The 19,585-nt window shown below is 37.5% G+C and overlaps 1 protein-coding gene across 2 annotated transcripts in view; it reads right to left on the minus strand.

Annotated features, from left to right (window-relative positions):
- GPC3 (glypican 3) overlaps positions 1-19,585 on the minus strand; it is a 402,731-nt gene that overhangs the window by 132,641 nt on the left and 250,505 nt on the right. For both annotated transcript variants that reach the window (XM_070606588.1, XM_070606589.1), the window contains one exon: positions 3,016-3,149. In XM_070606588.1, coding sequence (XP_070462689.1) covers positions 3,016-3,149 — 134 coding nt within the window. The remainder of the gene's footprint in view (positions 1-3,015; positions 3,150-19,585) is intronic.

Consider the following 19,585-nt stretch of genomic DNA (forward strand, 5'->3'; position numbering starts at 1 on the left):
CAGCAGAGATTGTGTCTTGATCTTCAGTGCCCAGTGTACATCCTGGCACATAATAGGTGCTTCCTACATTTCTGCTGAGTTGATTAAAGCAATATATAAAAATATATATATTTTATAAATATTAATATATATTATACTTATATATTCAAATGTAATATAACTGTAATAATATATAATACAAATATAGTATATGCACAATATATTATAATTTAAATTTTATTTTAATATATGAGTTATTTAGAAATATTTAATATTATATAAATTATTCACTTCAGTCCAATATGCAAGGGGATTCCACTACTTAAAGATTAATGACTGAAGTTAATTTCTCAGGTGGTTTAGGCAGAGTGAAAGCAATGGAGAACAATGGACGAAGGACAAGTGGGGGCTAAAAGGGACTGGAGAAATGGCCTAATTCAGTCTTCCCAGAAAGACAAAAACTTCCCAAAGAACTCCCATGCTATAGGGAAATGGTTCTCAAATATTTTGGTGCCAGGACCCCTGTGGTGGTTCTTCAACATGTCTACAAATTCTTTGATACTCCTCCTTTCAAGAGCTGGTGCTTAATTTCCCTCCCCTTGAGTGTGGACTAGGATTGGTGTCTTGCTTCTAGCAAATCGAATACGTCAGAATTTACGGTATGTCACTTTCGAGACTAGATCATAAAAGACAGCACAGCTGTCTCCTTGCTGTCTTCTATGGATCACTTATTCTAGGGAAGCCAGCAGCAATGTTGTGAGGACACTCATGAGGCCCAAGTGGTGAGGAGCTGAGAGGCCTCCTTCCAACCACCAGCGCTAACTCACTAAATGAGGAAGTGACCCACCTTAGAAGTGCCTCCTCCAGCCTCAGTCAACACGTCAGATGACTGCAGCCCGAGGTAACATCTTGACCAAAATTTCTCTACAGACTGAGAACTACCCAGCTAAGCTGCTCCCAAATTCCTGACAGAAACTGTGACGTAATAAATGTTTGTTGTTTTAAATTACTACGCTTTGGGATAATTTGTTATACAGCACTAGATAACGAATAAAACCACTTTATACTCTTAAAAATTATTGAAGACCCCAAAGAGCTTTTATTTATATGATATATATCTATTGACATTACTGCCTTAAAAATTAAAACTTAGAAGAAATTTCAAAAATTTATTAATTTAATTTAATTTTATTTTATTTTTATTTATTTATTTTTATAGATTGGCACCTGGGCTAACAACTGTTGCCAATCTTCCCTTTTTTTTTCTCCCAAAGATTGGCACCTGGGCTAACAACTGTTACCAATCTTTTTTTTTTTTTCCCTGCTTTATCTCCCCCAACCCCCCCCCCCCCGTACACAGTTTTATATCCTAGTTGCATGTCCTTCTAGTTGTGGGATGTGGGACACCGCCTCAACGTGGCCTGACGAGCAGTGCCATGTCCGTGCCCAGGATCCGAACCCTGGGCCACCGCAGTGGAGCGTGCAAACTTAACCACTCGGCCACGGAGCTGGCCCCTGTTATTAATTTTAAACTAACAATAATGAGCCATTATATGTTAACATAACCTTTTTTTTTTCCTGAGGAAGATTCGCCCTGAGCTAACGTCCGCTGACAATTTTCCTCTTTTTTGTATTTTGGTTTTTTTGGTAGGTGAGCCACCACCATGGTAGCATAGCCACTGACAGAGGAGAGGTGTAGGTCTGAGTCCAGGAACTGAACCTGGGCCACTGAAGCAGAGCACACCAAACTTAACCACTAGGCCACAGAGGCTGGCCCCATAAATAACATTTTTATTAAAAAAATAGTGAGAAGAGTGATACTATTTTTGCAAAATATCTTTTCTGCCTGGCTTAATAGGAGACAACTAAATTCTCCTATTGGGGTCTGCATTTAATATGTTGCAACATGTTGTTTTGGTTGAAGTATATGAACAAAACCCAGCTTCACATACACGTGTAGTTAGCAAAAGGAGGATCTTACAGACCCCCTGAAAAGGTCTGTGGGACTCCCTGAGTCCTCAAATCACACTTTAAAACTGCTGCTATAGGGAAACTAGAAATCCATTAGGCTGCAAGTCATCAAAAGAGAAGAAAATGGGCTTCCTGAAATGCTTCTTTGGAGGACTCTCTCTCAAGCAGCCTTAGTGCCTTCTTTCACTTTAACTTTATCATATATTACTAGGAATTACCATTTCAAAACCTTCTGGAGTAAATGGATATGAATGGAGTAATTTAGCCCAAATGTGAGATGTTACTTATCTCATCTCTTAATTTTCCATCTACAGGCCAATCTCTTCCAATCCCCTCAAAGTCATCAGGAAGCAGAACTCACGTTTAGCTATTTTTGAGCCAGTGGCAGGGTTGGCTACATATGTGGTCCTTTTAGAGAAGGCAATTCTCCTAGATTTGTGTTGGGCTTCCCAACCAGTTTCTACCCCTTATTTGTAACTATGAAACTGGAATAGAGAAGGAGGGAATCTGAATGGGGGGAGAAGGAATGAAGAGAAAAAGAAACAAAGTTTAATTTAGTCTCTTAACTGCTATCTTAAGAAATAAGAACTGAATCCTTCATTTTATCATTTTAAAAAGAGTGTGTAGAGTGTACAGTGTGTGTATACACGACTGTGTCTTGCCAGTTTCTCTCTAGTGAACTCAACCCTGACCACTGTTAATAATGGGAAAAGTCACAAACCAAGCCATGGAATTATGAGACCAGATCATAACCATAAAATGTTGTGTTTAATCAATAAAGATCTTGAATAGAGAAGTCTATTCCATCCCATGATGCTGTACTAGATTTTTACATATGCTAACTTACATTTAAATATGGCTTGAATATAATATCATATCTTTTTTCTTTAACACTGACAGATGATAGAATTTAATTAATCCAAACACTGTATTCAGAATATATGTATATGTATATATATATATCTCAGAATATAACATGTATTTAAGAAGCTTCACTCCAATGGTTTTTGACCTTAAAACATGATTACTAATTGTATGCTGAAATAGAGAAAAAAAACCTCTCACCTTCTTCGGCTGGACAAGGTTTCTTCATGTTCTACATGAGCAACTTTTAATACTTTCTTGTCAATAAACAGATCTTCAGGATAATAAGCAGATCTATATTGGCGTTGTTGAGAATGGGCACATAACTTGCCAATCTGAAAAAAGAAATGCAATATAATTATATGATACTTTCACAGATATGATAGTAGAAACAAATTCTGAAACGCACTTCAATTTCTTCCCCAATTTCTTTTTAAAGAGCAGAACGAAGCTATTACTGGTGTCAAAAAAGGTAATATGCTTTTAAGGCAAAGAACCATCTGCGGAAAGGAAGACTGAAGAATATGGGGGGCGGGGCCTTCTGAGCACAGCGTGTTCAGAGATTTCCTAAGATGAAAAAGGCTTTTTTTCTATAGTGAAGTGCACATTTGCAAGGACCCTCTACATAGGACTTATGCTACTGGTGCCTTTCAAGAGCACTTGGTATTTATACGTATGAGAAGTTCACAAATGGGAATTGCAAAGTTCAGGAAGAACTGGTGCAGGAGATGAGGGTGTGTGTGAGAGATGTGCAGAGTAGTCTGCTAACAGAAGAGCAGCCTCCCATGCACAGAGCACTCCTGATTCTTATGAGAATTTTGTTATAAGACCCAAGCTAGGGTATTCTGAAAAATGTCAATGTAGATGCTCATCTGGCTTTCCTAAAAACGCCCAAGGGAAGAAGGCAAGTTAACCAATCAATAGCCAGTGTCGTCAGCTATGAATCACATATCATTGAATAAGCACAAGACAGAGAGTATTAAAGAATACAGGTGCTCAAGAGAGTTTTACCTTCATCCCTCCTTCCCTCCCTCCCTTCCTTCTCTATCCATTCATTCAAAAATATTCATTGGATGCCTCCCTCTAAAGATAAGCTCTTTTACACTCAAATAGCAGTGATGAAAAATGGCTTCAGCTTTGTTACAATTCTAAATGATTTGTTTGGGTAAATTATTTGTAGATTTGTTATTTTTTCACTTTCAGACAAAAGCCGAAATGAACTTCCATATAAAGAAGTATGAATATGAACATATTCATATGTTTCCTTTGTGCCAGACGCTATGTTAATATTATCACCCCCATTTTATAGGTCAGGAAATCAAGGCTTAGAGAGGTTAAGTGACTTCCCTAAAGCAAATAGGCAATGGATTCACTTTCTGACTTTGAACCTATTTGTCTGATGTCAAAGCTTGTGCAGTATCGCCTCCCTAGAAGACGATGCTTGATTTCCACTTGCTTATATTCCATGTTTTGAAAAAAAAAAAAAGGATTCCTAGTCTTCAAAAACATGGTCAACATAGTCAAGGTGACCATACAGACTGTACACTTGTGAGGACAGGGGCTGTATCTCTGTCTCTCTGCACCTCCACAGAGTTCAGACTGGATTTTGTACACTGCTTGGCACTCAGTAAAGGTGAATTATTTGAAGTGGATTGAAGGAACTGCCTAGTATCAGGTCTGGCTCGCCATTCTACTGATAGGCCACGGGCTCTGTGTGGTAATCCCAGCTTCTGGATTTCCTAAGCTGGCCCCAATAAATAACATTTACCAAGTTATATATCTTTTTATAAAGGCATAAATGGCATTTAGTTTGAACAGCTTTGGAAGGTTTTCCATATGAATACATTTTTGAATTAGAAGAAATCTAGATGCAGCAGTAGCATCGCCTCCAATTATGAAATACAGCACCTATAGTCTGATATTCAGACTGGTTATTTCAATAGTTTATCTTAATAGGAATGAAACAGAAGTTGCAGACACTTTAAAATATTTTGTTTGGCTTGGAGTATACGGTACTGAATTTTTCAGATGTGTTTGTGTAATGCTATTTGACTTGGGCTAATATTAATTTCAAATGGAGAGTCTGCATTCTCTGAATGTGCCCTAACTGGCAGCTGTCTGGTAGGGTGCTTTAGGGTAGGGGGCCGTCCAGCTGGACTGGGGAGTTAAGTTCCAGCCACTTCCAAAGTATATGGTACAGATACAAATAACTGAGGGCAGACTGCGCATCACAAATTTATGTCCATAGACATAGTCATGTTTATTTTGTTAAACCACAGGTGAACATTCATAGAGTAAAATCTTGATTTTTGCTCCATAAATATCTGTTTATTATTCTGTGAACATACATCAATGTGAGAGTCTATTTCACCAGGATCAAAGTATTCCTAGCACATTCAGGAGCACAGGACACATTCTCTTGACCGACACCTGTTCCAAATCCAGCACTGAAATCAAAATCTTTCACACATCTTTCACAGTAACTTGTCTACTTGCAACGCACAGCTGTGAAATCTCCCGCCCCATTGAAAGTCTGCTCTTTGTAGCAGTGAATACTAATTGGGCCACAGCAAGACTTTAAAGTTTTTAACCCCTCCCAACCTACTGGAAGGGGGTGCAGCTGAGGCAAAAGTAGGAAGGTTAAGAACAAATGAGAATGTAGCCAGTCTGGAGTCTGACCTTTCTTCCCAAGCCACCCAATGTGGCATTATCAAGCAGACTTCCCAAGGCTCTGTGTGGGGTAAGGGGCAAACAATGGTGTCCTGCCAACACCCCCACTCTCCCATCTGAAATCTGCCACATCTTATCAGACAGGCTGTATTTTCTTCCACAAATCTACCATGAAGCAAATTCTTCTCATATACAAAGCATTTGTCAAATGTGGACCCCCCTTTGGGCCCTTCTCCCCACATCTTTCACCTCCACACTGTGTGAGCTGTAGGTGAATATTATGAGCTTATTCTGAGAAGTGGACATGAAAAGAAAACATAATTTACAAAGAGATGCAGCATTCACATGAAAGAGGTCCTTTCAGCTTCCCACTTGGGAAACATCAGGCTATGCTGGGAGACTCGGGTCTTATTCTACAGCTGCACCTGCTATAGAAGCCAGCCTCCCGAGTGGCATTTTAGAAATCAGTATCCTGCCCAGGAGTTTAGGCTCTTAAATAAGAAGTGCAATCCAATTTCCTTTCACTAACTAATGTACCTAGTCAAGGATGCCGTTACCTTTAAATTTAGTTAGTTGGAGTGAATTTATTGGATAGGGGAGTGTCTCTATTAATAGACCTGGAATATAAAATCTTTTAGTTTTCTATGACCTATGATTCCTAATGGTGCCTTTATTCACGTGCCAGAACCTGTGGCAGGGAAAGTAATAGTGCTCTGAAGTGTTATAAGACTTGAAACATAAGAAGGCAGCGCCTCAAACCATATCCAGGCCAGAAGGTCATTCTAGTAACCTTGGCACCATTCTTTTCTAACCAGGGTCCAGAGCACTGGCTTTGTACATACATAAGGAAAACACACTGCTAGGAACCAGCAAGGTAGAGTAAAGAGCCCAGCAGACTGGGAATTAGGAGACCAGGCCTACAACTCCACTTCTCTCTCTCACCCAAAACAGGACTTCATTTTGACCTGGTCCCACAGACTTACTCCACTTGTAATTCTAGTCTCATACAAAAGAGGAAGATATGACATTTGAAGTGCCATATGTTATCCTGGGTTCCTTTGAAAAAAAGGGAAAATTACTTCCCAAGTAGAGTACGTTACCAAAGATTTTAAAACCACGCAAAGCATTTGGCTTGATGCAATTCACACATGCACCCCGTAATTTACATGTCAAGAAATGCACACACTCCACTGGTAAAATCTAACTGTATTCATTCTCAGGTCCCCATTTGTTATTGGTTCTGGGGACTCTTAGGTGACCAAAAACTCAGTTCATCTTTCCCTCTGAATGGCTGAGCAGAGAAAGAGAGCCTATATTGTAAGCTCCTCAACAATACCAATATCTCACATTTGTAACATAATACCTTACACCCGCCTAGTACTTCACAAATAAATTCTACATCCATTCTCCATTCTCTCCAATGAGTCCTACAATAACCCTCTGAGGCATACAGAGCAGGTGTTATTAACCCCATTTTAGAGATAATGAAACTGAGGTTCGTGTAAGGAACTTAAGCAAAGTCACAATGGTAGTAAACGGCAGAGCTGGGACTTGAACCCAGATCTGTCTGACTCCAAAACTTACGTTTTTGTTTTTTATTTTTCTCCCTATGCTATGGATTTCTGTCAAGAGGAGAGACTCTGGGGCTTCCCAGTATTGAGTGTGGCCCAGCTCTGTAGTCCTGTGGACACCCCATCCATAACTGGAGAACATTAGTGATTATGAAGAATTCTAAAACGTACTTCAGGGAAGGGCTAGTTATTCAAGATCAACAGAAAGCTGACATCCAATTTTAACCTGTTTCAGACAGTATTTCTAGTAGAATGATGTAAACTTTTTGGCCTGTCAGGTAAGAGTCAATTAGTAACCATACTAAAGCACTGGATGTCAAGCTCTGTGGGGGAGCTGGCCACCAAGTAGGTCCAGTCTGCTGCTTGCTGCCTGCAGGCGGTCCCTGGACCCCGGCTTCTGAAGTCAGATTTTTGGAGCAGCTACAAAATCTTCTGTAATTCCTACAATTTAACCCAGGTCTAGTCTCATGTCTGGTCCAAGTATATTCTTTACAGTTTGCCCCCAAATGGAGATTCCAGGCTGATCCTGTGGCTACAAAAATGGATCAGGTTTAAGCCTTTACCTGTTATAGCCTAAAAGATTTGAAAACTGTATGTGTGGGGTGTGCTACTACAGTAAAGCGTATCTCTGAACCTCTCCCACTCTTAACTAGCCCTAAGAGATCTATTTTGCTCTTGATTTAAAAATCAGATAAATGAAAGGTTTTCCATTTTCTTTCTCAAGAAATATAAGAAGGGGTGTGTGTGTGTGTTATGTGTGATGCTGCGTGTTTTAACCCGTATGGCCCATAATAGAACAAGGAGGAGGTAGAAGGAACAGGGAAGGAGAGGGAGAAGCAGAAACAGGAAGGGAAAAGCTCCCATTAGCGAGTCTGTGGTACAAGAGCCACGGCCGGCCACAACATACTGCCCTCAGAAATCTGACAGCTTTGAGAGGGAAGGTGAATTGTACTCAGCGAGCAGCATAACTCCTTCCCTCTTAAGAGCTGCACCTGAGGCCAAGCCTGAGGACCTCTAGAGGGTCTTTTCAGTTTCAGTTAATTATAAAATAACTTTTCCGCTAGAATCCAGCTGATGGCTGTGCTCCCAAGAAGTCTTTTCTGAGAACTGTTGCTAAATAATTGGTACAAATTTAGTCTCTGGTCATCAATGGATTCATCAGAACCCTGATGGTTATGTAATTTAAATATCAATTCTGATCCCGTGGTCCACTCGGGAGAAATATTACCTGTGGCATTTGTTTTAGGGTACCTTGGGGCTGGGGGTAGGGTGGGGTGGGAATTCCATAGGTTTCCAGTTAAATTCCATAATGAACCTCAGTGCGTTCTGTTGAATTGTCTATTATATTGTTGTTCAATTTCATTTAATTAAATCTTAAAAGTTTTAAAACAAAATATACATTGAAATTATGTGATATACAACATAAACTTTTTAATAGTAGCAACCATGCCCATTTAACAATTCTACAGGTATAATAAAAATGCTAATATATGTTAATGTTTAGTCTGTGGTTAATGTTTTGTCTTGTTAATTTCCCCAGGGCTTTTATTACTGATTTAAATCTGCCACAGTACTCAACTGATTGCACTGCTTCCACAAACTGCATGGAAGTAGCTCAAATGAATACTGATTAACAGAAATGAACAAACATTTGGCTGGGCAAACCATTCTTATTATATGCTTGTAATCATTACATACATTTTCTTACAATGAGATGGGCATGGCAGGCATTTTCCACTCATTTTTCCTACAGAAAATATGCATAGGAGCATTAAATTAATTTATAACCCTGTACTTCAGGAAGCACATCATTATTAATTAACTATTGATTGATCTGGATATAGAGTACAGAGGATAATGAACAGACCCGGTGACAATGTAAGCATTTTTCCCCCCACAGACGTTTTGCTGTGACTCATTATTAATTGCTTGACCATTAAAATAACAGCTCACTAATAATCTGTACTGTATTATGAATCAAGCTATTTTAAGAAATCAGGTGCCATTGTTGGAACATTCCATTCAAGTCAGCTCTTTAAATAAATTAGAATCCAAAAAAAAGGAACTAATGTCCTATACATCAGTCTGCTGTTAAGTTGAACCATAGCACTATATTATAGTGGACAGAGCCCACATTTTGGCGTCAGGTGACCTGGGTTCCAGTCCCAGTTCACGGTCTTACCATTTCAATAACTCCAGACAAGTCATTTAATTTCCTTCAAACTCAGCTTCCTCATCTGCAAAACCTAGATAATAACAATGCCTGCCATGCCTGGCAGTAGTGTGAGGATCAAATAATGGATGAAAGTGTAATGTCTCCCACATCCAGAGAGAAATCTGACTTATTCATTCTGTAAGTGGGGACTGCTTACCTTCTGCAGCCCACTTCGTGTGTTAGAATCCTGGCTCAGCTGGTCAGGTACATAGCTAGCCATAAGTAATATTTGGAGGAGTTCTTTAACTGGGGACTTTTGGAAGACAGCAAAAGGCTCCCTCCTCTGAAAGGGAACCATACTGAGTTTGCCCACATTGTGCATCACACAGTCTTATCTGCTTCGCCCTGGGATACCTGGAATACTCTTTTCTGTTCTTCAGAGCCCCAGTTACCGAGAGGGGGTACATGATCTTTGCTGGTTATCCTGTATCTCTAACTTGCATGCGGTGTCTATGGGGATGAATGCAGTGGGGGTGGAGATAGGTTTTAAATATCCTTTTGTAGAAGAGACTTGCATTTTACTAATTTATGTCTGCCACAAACAGATTCTGAGCTGAAAATAGAATCCTGCATGTGTGTCTAGCACGTTTTATGCAATACCAATCCCTTCCCATCACCAGGAGCCCAGGACGTTATTGCTTAATCACATATGACCAATATTGGAGGGGTTAAAAGAAAACTTCAAGTCAAATACCACTCCTCCAAATGTACTCATTTTCTTGTGTCCCCTGTCCCAGTGAAAAGGAGTCACTACCTACTCAGTTGCTCAAGCCAGAAGAAACCAAGGCATTTCTGGTGATTTCTCCCTCTCCCTCACTTTCCTATGTCCAGCCACTGAGTCTTGTTTTATTGTCTTATAAATAACAAACTTGTGCACTTTGCTCCATCCTCAGGTCTAAGATACCATTAACTGGTTCTTAGAGCAGTACTTCTCAAACTTTAATGTGTATACAAATCACCTAGGAATCTTCTTCATGTTGATTCATATACAGTAGGTCTGTGGTGGGGTCTGAGATGAGTAGCAAGGCCCTAGTGCAGTGGTTTTCAAAGTGTGGCCCCAAAACAACCAGCATTAGTGTCACCCGTGAACTTGTTACAAATGCAAATTTTAAGGCCCGACCTTAGACATAAGAATCAGACACTCTGGGAGTGGGATCTGGTCCCTTGCTTTAATAAGCCCTCTAGGGGAGTCTGATGCACACTAAAGTTGGAGAACCACTGCTCCATAGGCCATTCCAACATCCTGTTAATTGGTCTCCCAAGCTCCAGTTTTGACCTTCTCCGATTTATTCCCTGTAACAGCAGTTGTCTGAGGCCCTCTCAGGAGGTCCTAGAGGTCAAACCTATTTTCATAAAAACACTAAGACTTTATTTGCCCTTTTCACTTTTATTCCCTCACAAATATATAGAGAAAATTTCCAGAAGCTACATGATCTGTAGTGACATCATTGCTCTCGAATATGTGTTTGTGTATTCTAGAATTTTCTAAGATGGTAGGGTTAGGGTACAAATACATGCATTTTTCAGAGGTAAATTTATTCTCAGTACATAGTGCTCTTACTTGCTACTTAGGTTATGCCTACTATGATCTTTATAACCTCATTATCATTTAATAAATTGTTATTTTGAAAACTGGAAGTTTTGTGTCTGTGTGAAAACATAAGAAGTAAATTCATTTTGTAGTGTTATTTGCTTAATATTTAAAAATATTTTTTAAATCTAAGTTTTAAAAATAACTATAGGGGCCGGCTACGTGGCCAAGTGGTTAAGTTCCTGCGCTCTGCTTCAGTGGCCCGGGATTTTGCCGGTTCGGATCCTGGGCGCCGACACGGCACCACTCATTGGGCCATGTTGAGGCGGCATCCCACATGCCACAACTAGAGAGACCCACAACTAAAATATACAACTATGTAATGGGGGCATTTGGGGAGAAAAAGCAAAAAAGAAACCCACTATAACTGTTATTATTGTAGATTTTATATTTTATCATACAATACAACAAAATTTGTCTACAACATATTTTTCTGATATTTAAGGATGGATGGTTGGCTTCCAAGGGGAGATTAGAAGACACTTGTTCAACCCAAAGCTGCAATGTCTAGGTCTAAAGATGCTAAAAAGGTATGAAACGGATTTATCACAGTCCTCTGACTCATACAGATTACAACTATAATTAAGATACAAAGATAAGACAAAAGTTATCATTCCTTTGGCCTTATAGACACTAACAATTTATTTTACTGTGTCTGATGCAACAGAACATTTTAGAATAGTGTTATAGTGTGAGCTAAGTTGCGGAATCATCTTGAAATCAATCATTCAGAGTTCAAAGAAAAAGGAATGAAATATTTAAAAGTAGATGTGATGAGCTCTTTAAAAGTCAAAATTGTTTTGTTACAGTTTTTTAGAGTAGAAATGGAAAAACCACTGAAACATAGTATAGGGTAAGCTATTGTATTATAGTAGCTGGAGAAGTACACACAGCAGTGGGGAAACTAATAAACACTGTAGAGTTAACATTGCTGAATGCTGACTGGATTAAGAGTCTATGGAGGAAATCACACTACCTTCCAGTGAAAGAAACTACCTCATCAAATTAAAAGATTTAGCTGCAAACATAAAGATGGAGTTAATATCTCCTCAGCAGAATTGTGTTCTTGCCTTTCAAATGGAGACATCTAGAGACATGAGCTGGACTTGTCATTTTGCTTGTATTCCTCTAGTATCAGAACGAACTAATCATCAAAGAAGATCTATAATGTGAGAGCTTGGGGGAGAAAACAACGAATAGTGCTGAAATATTCAGTGTTGAATAATGTTGTTGAAATCCATGGTTTATCTGCAAACAAATGTGAGGCCATTTACACCGATGGTGCAAAAGCTATGGCAGGTAAAACTGCTGGGACCTTAGTATGAATCAGGGTAGTGGCACCAAAATGTAATAGTAGACATTGTATTTTTCACTGCTAAGCACTCCCAGTTTAAAAAGAAAAAGCCAGTAACACTTAAGAATGTACTTGAAGAAGCAGTAAAAATTAATTTTAGTAAATCTTGACTCTTGACTACATCTTTTCAATATTATGTGTGATGAAATGGAAAGTGTGCATAAAGTACTTCTGCTACATACTGAAGCATGACGGTCATATAGAGGAAAAGCCCGTGTGTGATTGAGTTATGAGGTGAACTAGACACTTTTTTCATGAAACATTATTTTTACTTTAAAGAAAGACTGACAAACTAATGCTATTCAAACTTTAGTATTTGGCAGGCATTTTCTTGGAAAGGAATAAAGCGAGCTTGTTACTTCAAGGAAAACAACAGCGCTGGTAGCTAATGACAAAATTTGCACTATCAGGATTTCCCATTCCACATGGAAGAAACTTGGAAGTTGTCACTCCATCCTAACAACAAGTAAGAAGCTACACAGACTGAAAGACCAACTCTTCTTGGATCCATAAGAGAAGGGAGGAGAGGATAGACCACTGTCACCAAGACTGGAAAGACAGGCAAATACAGGGAGTCACGGTTTATGAGAACAGAGGCTCAGGAGCAGAAACTGACTTGGGACCCAGTGCTGAAGTAGGAAAATACGAACTGTAACAGATGAATTGCTGGAGACTCAGTGCAGACAACTCTGAAAGTTAAAATCTCCAGGGGAACCCAGTCAAAAGGGGACCCCCACAATATTGTGAAATTTACCTTCAGGAGCTTGACCAGATTCCTAAAGTAAACATCAGAGAAAAATTCCTTTAGTCTTCCAGCATTGGGAGGGGAAAAGGAACTATTTTGAAACAAACCAGAGCACTCTATTCTTCTCAACAAGGCCTGCCCTCAGGGGAAAACTAGTTAACTAGTGCCTAATCAGCTGGAGCATTATCAGAGCCCAACTCACTTCAGGAAATACTCAAATCCAATCCACTCTAGCCATCCTGTCCCACCTAAGAGGAGATAAAAAAAAAAAAAACCCCGAGAAACACTTATGAAGTTCACAGTCCAGAGCATAGGCTTATTAAAAGAATGAGCTCTAATCATAGGACTATAGTGTCCTTCCCCTCCCCCAACACCTTACCACCACATTACTAAGGACCTATTTACAGAAGTTCCTTTTAATCAGTCCAACTATCAAGAAAAAATTAAAAGGCACACCAAAAGGCAACAAACAATCTGAAGAGACAGAGAAAGCACCAAAACCTGACATGGCAGGGATGGTGGAATTATCAGACTGGGATTTTAAAACAACTATGATCTATTAATAATGAATAAAGTAGACAGAATGCAAGAACTGATTGGCAGTGTAAGCAGAGAGACGGAAATCCTAAGAAAGAACCAAAAAAAAAAAAAACAAAAAAAAAAGCTTGGGTGAAAAAACACTAACATAAATAAAGAATGCCTTTGAAAGGCTTATTAGTAGGCTGGACACAGCTGAGCAAAGAAACTCTAAGCTAGAGGATATATCAATAGAATCCTCAAAAACCAAAAAGCAACAAGAACAAAGACTGAAAAAAACCAACTAGAATATTGAAGGACTGTGGGACAATTATAAAAGGTATAACATGTGTGTAATGGGAATACCAGAAGAAGATGAAAGAGAGAAAAAAAGAAGAACTATTTGAAATGATAATGACCGAGAATTTCCCCAAATTAATGTCAGACACCAAAACACAGATCCAAGAAGCTTAGAGAACACCAAGAAGGATAAATGCCAAAAAGACTACAGCTAGGCATATCATCTTCAAATCATAGAAAATCAAAGATAAAGAATAATTCCTAAAAGCAGTCAGAGGAAAAAAATATCTTACCTATAGAGGAACAAAGATTAACAATTACATCTGACCTCTCTTCACAAACCATGCAAGCAAGAAGAGAGTGGAGAGAAATATTTAAAGTGTTAAGAGAAAAAAATCACCAACATAGAATTCTATACTCTGAAAAATTATCCTTCAAAAATGAAAGAGAAATAGACTTTCTCAAACAAACAAAGGTTAAGGGAATTTGTTGTCAGTAGACATGCCTTGCAAGAAATGTTAAAAAAAAAAAGTTCTTTAGAGAGATGCAAATAATATAGGTCAGAATCTCAGAGATACCTAAAGAAAGGCAGAGCGTCAGAGAAGGAATAAGTGAAGGTAAAATAAAAATAAAACCTTTTTTTCTTATTCTTAACTTACCTAACAGATAATCTGTTCAAAATAATAATAGCAACAATGTGTTTGATGATGTATGCTTATGTGTATATTTCATGGATATATCATGTACATGCTCATAAAAATGTGAAATGAATGACAGCAATGATACAAGGGATGGGAGGAAGGAATTGAGATCATTTTGTTAGTATAAGGTACTCACACTACCCGTGAAGTGGTATTGTGTTATTTGAAACTGGACTTGGATTAGTTGTAAATATATATTGCAAACTCTAGGGCAACCACTAAAAGAAGTTTAAAGAGCTACAACTGACATGCTAAGAAAAGAGAGAAAACAGAATCATATAAAAGCTCAACTTAAACCACAAAAGAGAGAAAAAGAGTGGGAGACAAAAATAGAAACAAAGAACAAGGGCAACAAAAACCACAGTAACTAACATGGTAGATGTTAATCCAACTATATAAATAATCACTTTGAATGTCAAGGGTCTAAATGCCTCAATTAAAAGACAGAGATTGTCAGAGTGGATCAAAAACACGACCCAACTATATGCTGTCGCCAAGAAACCCAATTTAAATATAAAGACACATAGAGATTAAAAGTAAATGGATAGAGAAAAAGATACCATGCTAACACTAATCAAAACATAGCAGGGGTAGCTATATTAATTTCAGACACAGCAGACTTTAAAGTAAGGAAAGTTATCAGGGATAAAGAGGGACCTTACATAATGATAAAGGGGTCAATTCTCCAAGAACACATAATAATTCTTAATATGTATGTGCCTAAAAGAGCATCAAACTATATGAGGCAAAAACTGATAGAACTGCAAAGAGAAATGGATGAATCCACTATCACAGTTGGAGACTTTGACATCTGCTCTTGGAAATGGACATATCCAGCAGGCAGAAAATCAGTAAGGACATAGTGGAACTTAACAACACCATCAGTCAACTGGATGTAATTGTCATCTATAGACTACTTCATCCAACAAGAGCAGATAACACATTCTTCTCAAGCTCTCATAGAATATTCAGCAAGATAGATCACATTCTGGGCCATAAACACACCTTAACAAATTTAAAAGAAAATAAATCATACACTGTCCACTCTCAGACCACAATGGAATGAAATTAAAAATCAATAACAGAAAGATAACTGAAAATTCCAAAATACCTGGACATTAGACAATACACTTCTAAATAACACATGGGGCCAAGACAACTAACGAAAATGAAAATACAGCAAAATCCCTTACAAAATTTGTGGGATGTAGTGAAAGTAGTACTTAGAGGGAAATTTATAGCATTTAGTGCATATATTAGAAAAGAAGAACGTTCTAAAACCAATAATCTAAGTTTCCACCTTAGGAAACTAGAAAAAAGAGAGCAAATTAAATCCCAAGTAAGCAGAAGAACAGAAATAATAAGAATTAGAGCAGAAATCAATGAAATTGAAAACAGAAAATCAATAGAGAAAAATCAATGAAACCAAAAGCTGGTTTGTTGAAAAGATCAAGAAAATCAATAAGCCTCTAGCCACACTAAGAAAAAAAAAGAGAGGACACAAATTAGTAACATCAGAAATGGAAGGGAAGATCACTACAGATTCCATGGAAACTAAAAGGTTACTAAAGTAATACTATGAACAACTCTATGCCCACAAATTTGATAACCTAAATGAAACAGACCAATTCCTTGAAAGACACAATCTGCCAAAACTCACACAAGAAGAAATAGACTATCTGAATAGGCCTATTATCTACTGAAGAAATTGAATCAATAATTAATATCCTTCCAAAACAGAAAGCACCAGACCCAGATGGGTTCACTGGTGAATTCTATCAAATATTTAAGGAAGAAATTACATCAATTCTCTACAATCTCTTTCAAAGGATAGAAGGAAAGAGAATACTTCCTAATTCATTCTGTGAAGCCAGCATTACCCTAATACCAAAACCAAAGACATTCTAAGAAAAGAAAACTACAGACAAATATCTTTCATGAACATACATGCAAAAATCCTCAACAAAATGTTAGCAAATCAAATTAAAAAAATTATAATAAGAATTATTATACACCATGACCAAGTGGGATTTATTCCAGGTGTGCAAGGCTGTTTCAATATACAAAAATTAATTAATGTAACCTATCACATCAACAGACCAAAAAAGAAAAATCACATGATCATATCAACAGATAAAGAAAACGCATATGACAAAATCCAACACTCATTCATGATAAAAACTCCCAGTAAACTAGGAATAGAGGCAGATTTTCCCAACTTGATAGAGACTATCTGCAAATAACCTACAGCTAGCATCATACTTAGTGGTAAGAAACTCAAAGCTTTCCCACTAAGATCAGGTACAAGGCAAGGATGTTCCCTGTCATCATTCCTTTTCAGCATCATAGTAGAAGTCCTTGCTAATGCATTAAGGCGAGAAAAGAAAAGAAAAGGTATACAGATTGGGAAGGAAGATGTGAACAATCTTTTTTTGCAGATGATCTGATTGTCTACATATAAAAAATACAAAAGAATCAACAAAAAGACTCCTGGAACTAATAAGCAATTATAGCAAGGTTGCGTGGGCAAGGGTAATATATAAAAGTCAATTGATTTCCTATATACCAACAATGAACAAGTGGAATTTAATATTAAAAACATGATACCATTTATAGTATCACCCCCAAAATGAAATACTTAAGTATAAATCTAACAAAATATGTATAAGGTCTATATGAGAAAAGCTACAAAACTCTGATGAAGAAAATCAAAAACTAAATAAATGGAGAGCTATTTCACATTCATGGATAGGAAGACTCAATATTGTCAAATGTCAGTTTTTCTCAACTTGCCATAGAGCCAATGCAATCCCAATAAAAATCCTAGCAAATTATTTTATGGATATCGACAAATTGATTCTAAAGTTTATATAGAGAGGCAAAAGACCCGTAATAGCCAACACAATATTGGAGAAGAACAAAGTTGGAGGACTGACACCACCTGACTTCAAGACTTACTACAGAGCTACAATATCCAAGAGAATATAGTATTGGTGAAAGAATAGACAAATAGATCAGTGGAACAGAATAGAGGGCCCACAATAGACCCACATGAATATAGTCAACTGATCTTTGACAAAGAAGCAAAGGCAATACAATGAAGCAAAGATAATCTTTTCAATAAACGGTGCTGGAACAACCAGATATCTACATGCAGAAAAAGAATCCAGACACAGACCTTACACCCTTTACAAAAACTAACTCAAAATGGATCATAAACGTAAACATAAAACACAAAACTATAACACTCCTAGAAGACAAAATAGGAGAAAACCTAGATGACACTGGGCATGATGATGCTTTTTTAGATACACTACCAAAGACACAGTCTATGAAAGAAATAATTGATAAGCTGGACTTCATTAAAATTAAAATCTTTTGCTCTACATGAGACACTGTCAAGAGAATGAGACTGGGAGAAAATAGTTGCAAAAAAAATCCAATAAAGGATTGTTATCTAAAATATACAAAGAATTCTTAAAACTTAACAATAAGAAAAAAACCCAATTAAAAAATGGGCCAAAGATCTTAACAGACACCTCTCTAAAGAGGATATACAGATGACAAATAAGCATGTCAAAAGATCCTCCATATCATATGTCATCAGGGAAATGCAAATTAAAACAACAATGAGACACCACTACACAGCTATTAGAATGGCCTTAGAATTATTTTGGGTATTAGAATGCCCAAAATCTGGAACACTGACAACACCAAATGCTGAGGAGGATGTGGAGCAACAGGAACTCTTCTTCATTCCTGGTGGGAATGCAAAATGGTACAGCCACTTGGGAAGACAGTTTGGTGGTTTACTACAAAACTAAACGTACTCTTACCATACCATTCAGCAGTTGTGCCCCTTGGCATTTTCCCAAGGGAGTTGAAAACTTATGTCCACACAAAACCTGTACACAGATGTTTATAGCAGTTTTATTCATAACTGCCAAAACTTGGAAGCAACAAAGATGGCCCTTAGTAGGTGAATGGATAAATAAACTGTGGTACATCAGACAATGGAATATTATTTAGCACCTAAAAGTAATGAGCTATCAAGTCATGAAAGACATGGAGGAACCTTCAACGCGTATTACTAAGTGAAACAAGGCAATCTGAAAAGGCTACATACCATATGATTCCAACTATATGACATTCTGGAAAAGGCAAAACGATGGAGACAATAAAATCAGTGGGTGGGGTTGGGGGACGGTGAGATAGATGAATAGGCAGAATACAAAGGATTTTTAGGGCAGTGAAAACACTCTGTATGATATTACAATGATGGATATGTGTCATTATACTTTTGTCCAAACCCATAGAATGTACAACACCAAGAGTGAACCCTAAGATAAACTATGAACTTTGAGTGATTATATGTGTCAATGTAGGTGTATCCTTGGTAAAAAAAAATAAAAAAGGTACCATTATGGTGAGTGATGTTGATAACTGGGGTGGCTATGCCTGTGTGGGGACTGGGGGTATATGGGAAATCTCCTTACCTTGCTCTTAATTTTCTTGTAAACCTAAAACTGCTCTTAAAAAATGAAGTCTTCAAATATAAATTAAAAAATTTTTCACTGTTGAGCAAAAATTGGAATTTGGGAAAACTTATATTTTCCACTACAAGCTTGAAAGCTTCCCAATACTTAAAGGCTTTTCTGATGAGCACGTGGTGATATTAATATATATGATATTTTGATGTTGTATAACGAAGTGTGTTAATCTTTGGCAGATATGCATAACTCAATGAACCAATACTTTTCAAATGACCAATGCAGTGTGATACAAAATCACACAATGGCTAAAGATCCACTCAAATTAAAAAAAAGAGTTTATTTAACAGGAAATGAAAAGTTAATTGATATGGTTTCAGATTGTATATTGCCACTAACCTTTAAGAAACCATCACTTGTCAAATTTTTGTGTAGTATATCAGAGAAAAATAGCCTTAATTATCTGAAAAGAGTACTAAAACACTGTTCTTTTCCAACTGTATATCTGTGTGAGGCCAAATGTTCATCAATCTAACTAGATTGAGTGCAGAAGCAGATATGAGAATCCAGCTGTCTACTATTAATTAGAAATTAAAAAGATTTGCAAAAATGTAAAAC

The sequence above is a fragment of the Equus przewalskii genome, chromosome X, assembly GCF_037783145.1.
Source record: "Equus przewalskii isolate Varuska chromosome X, EquPr2, whole genome shotgun sequence".
Taxonomy (NCBI): Eukaryota; Metazoa; Chordata; class Mammalia; order Perissodactyla; family Equidae; genus Equus; species Equus przewalskii.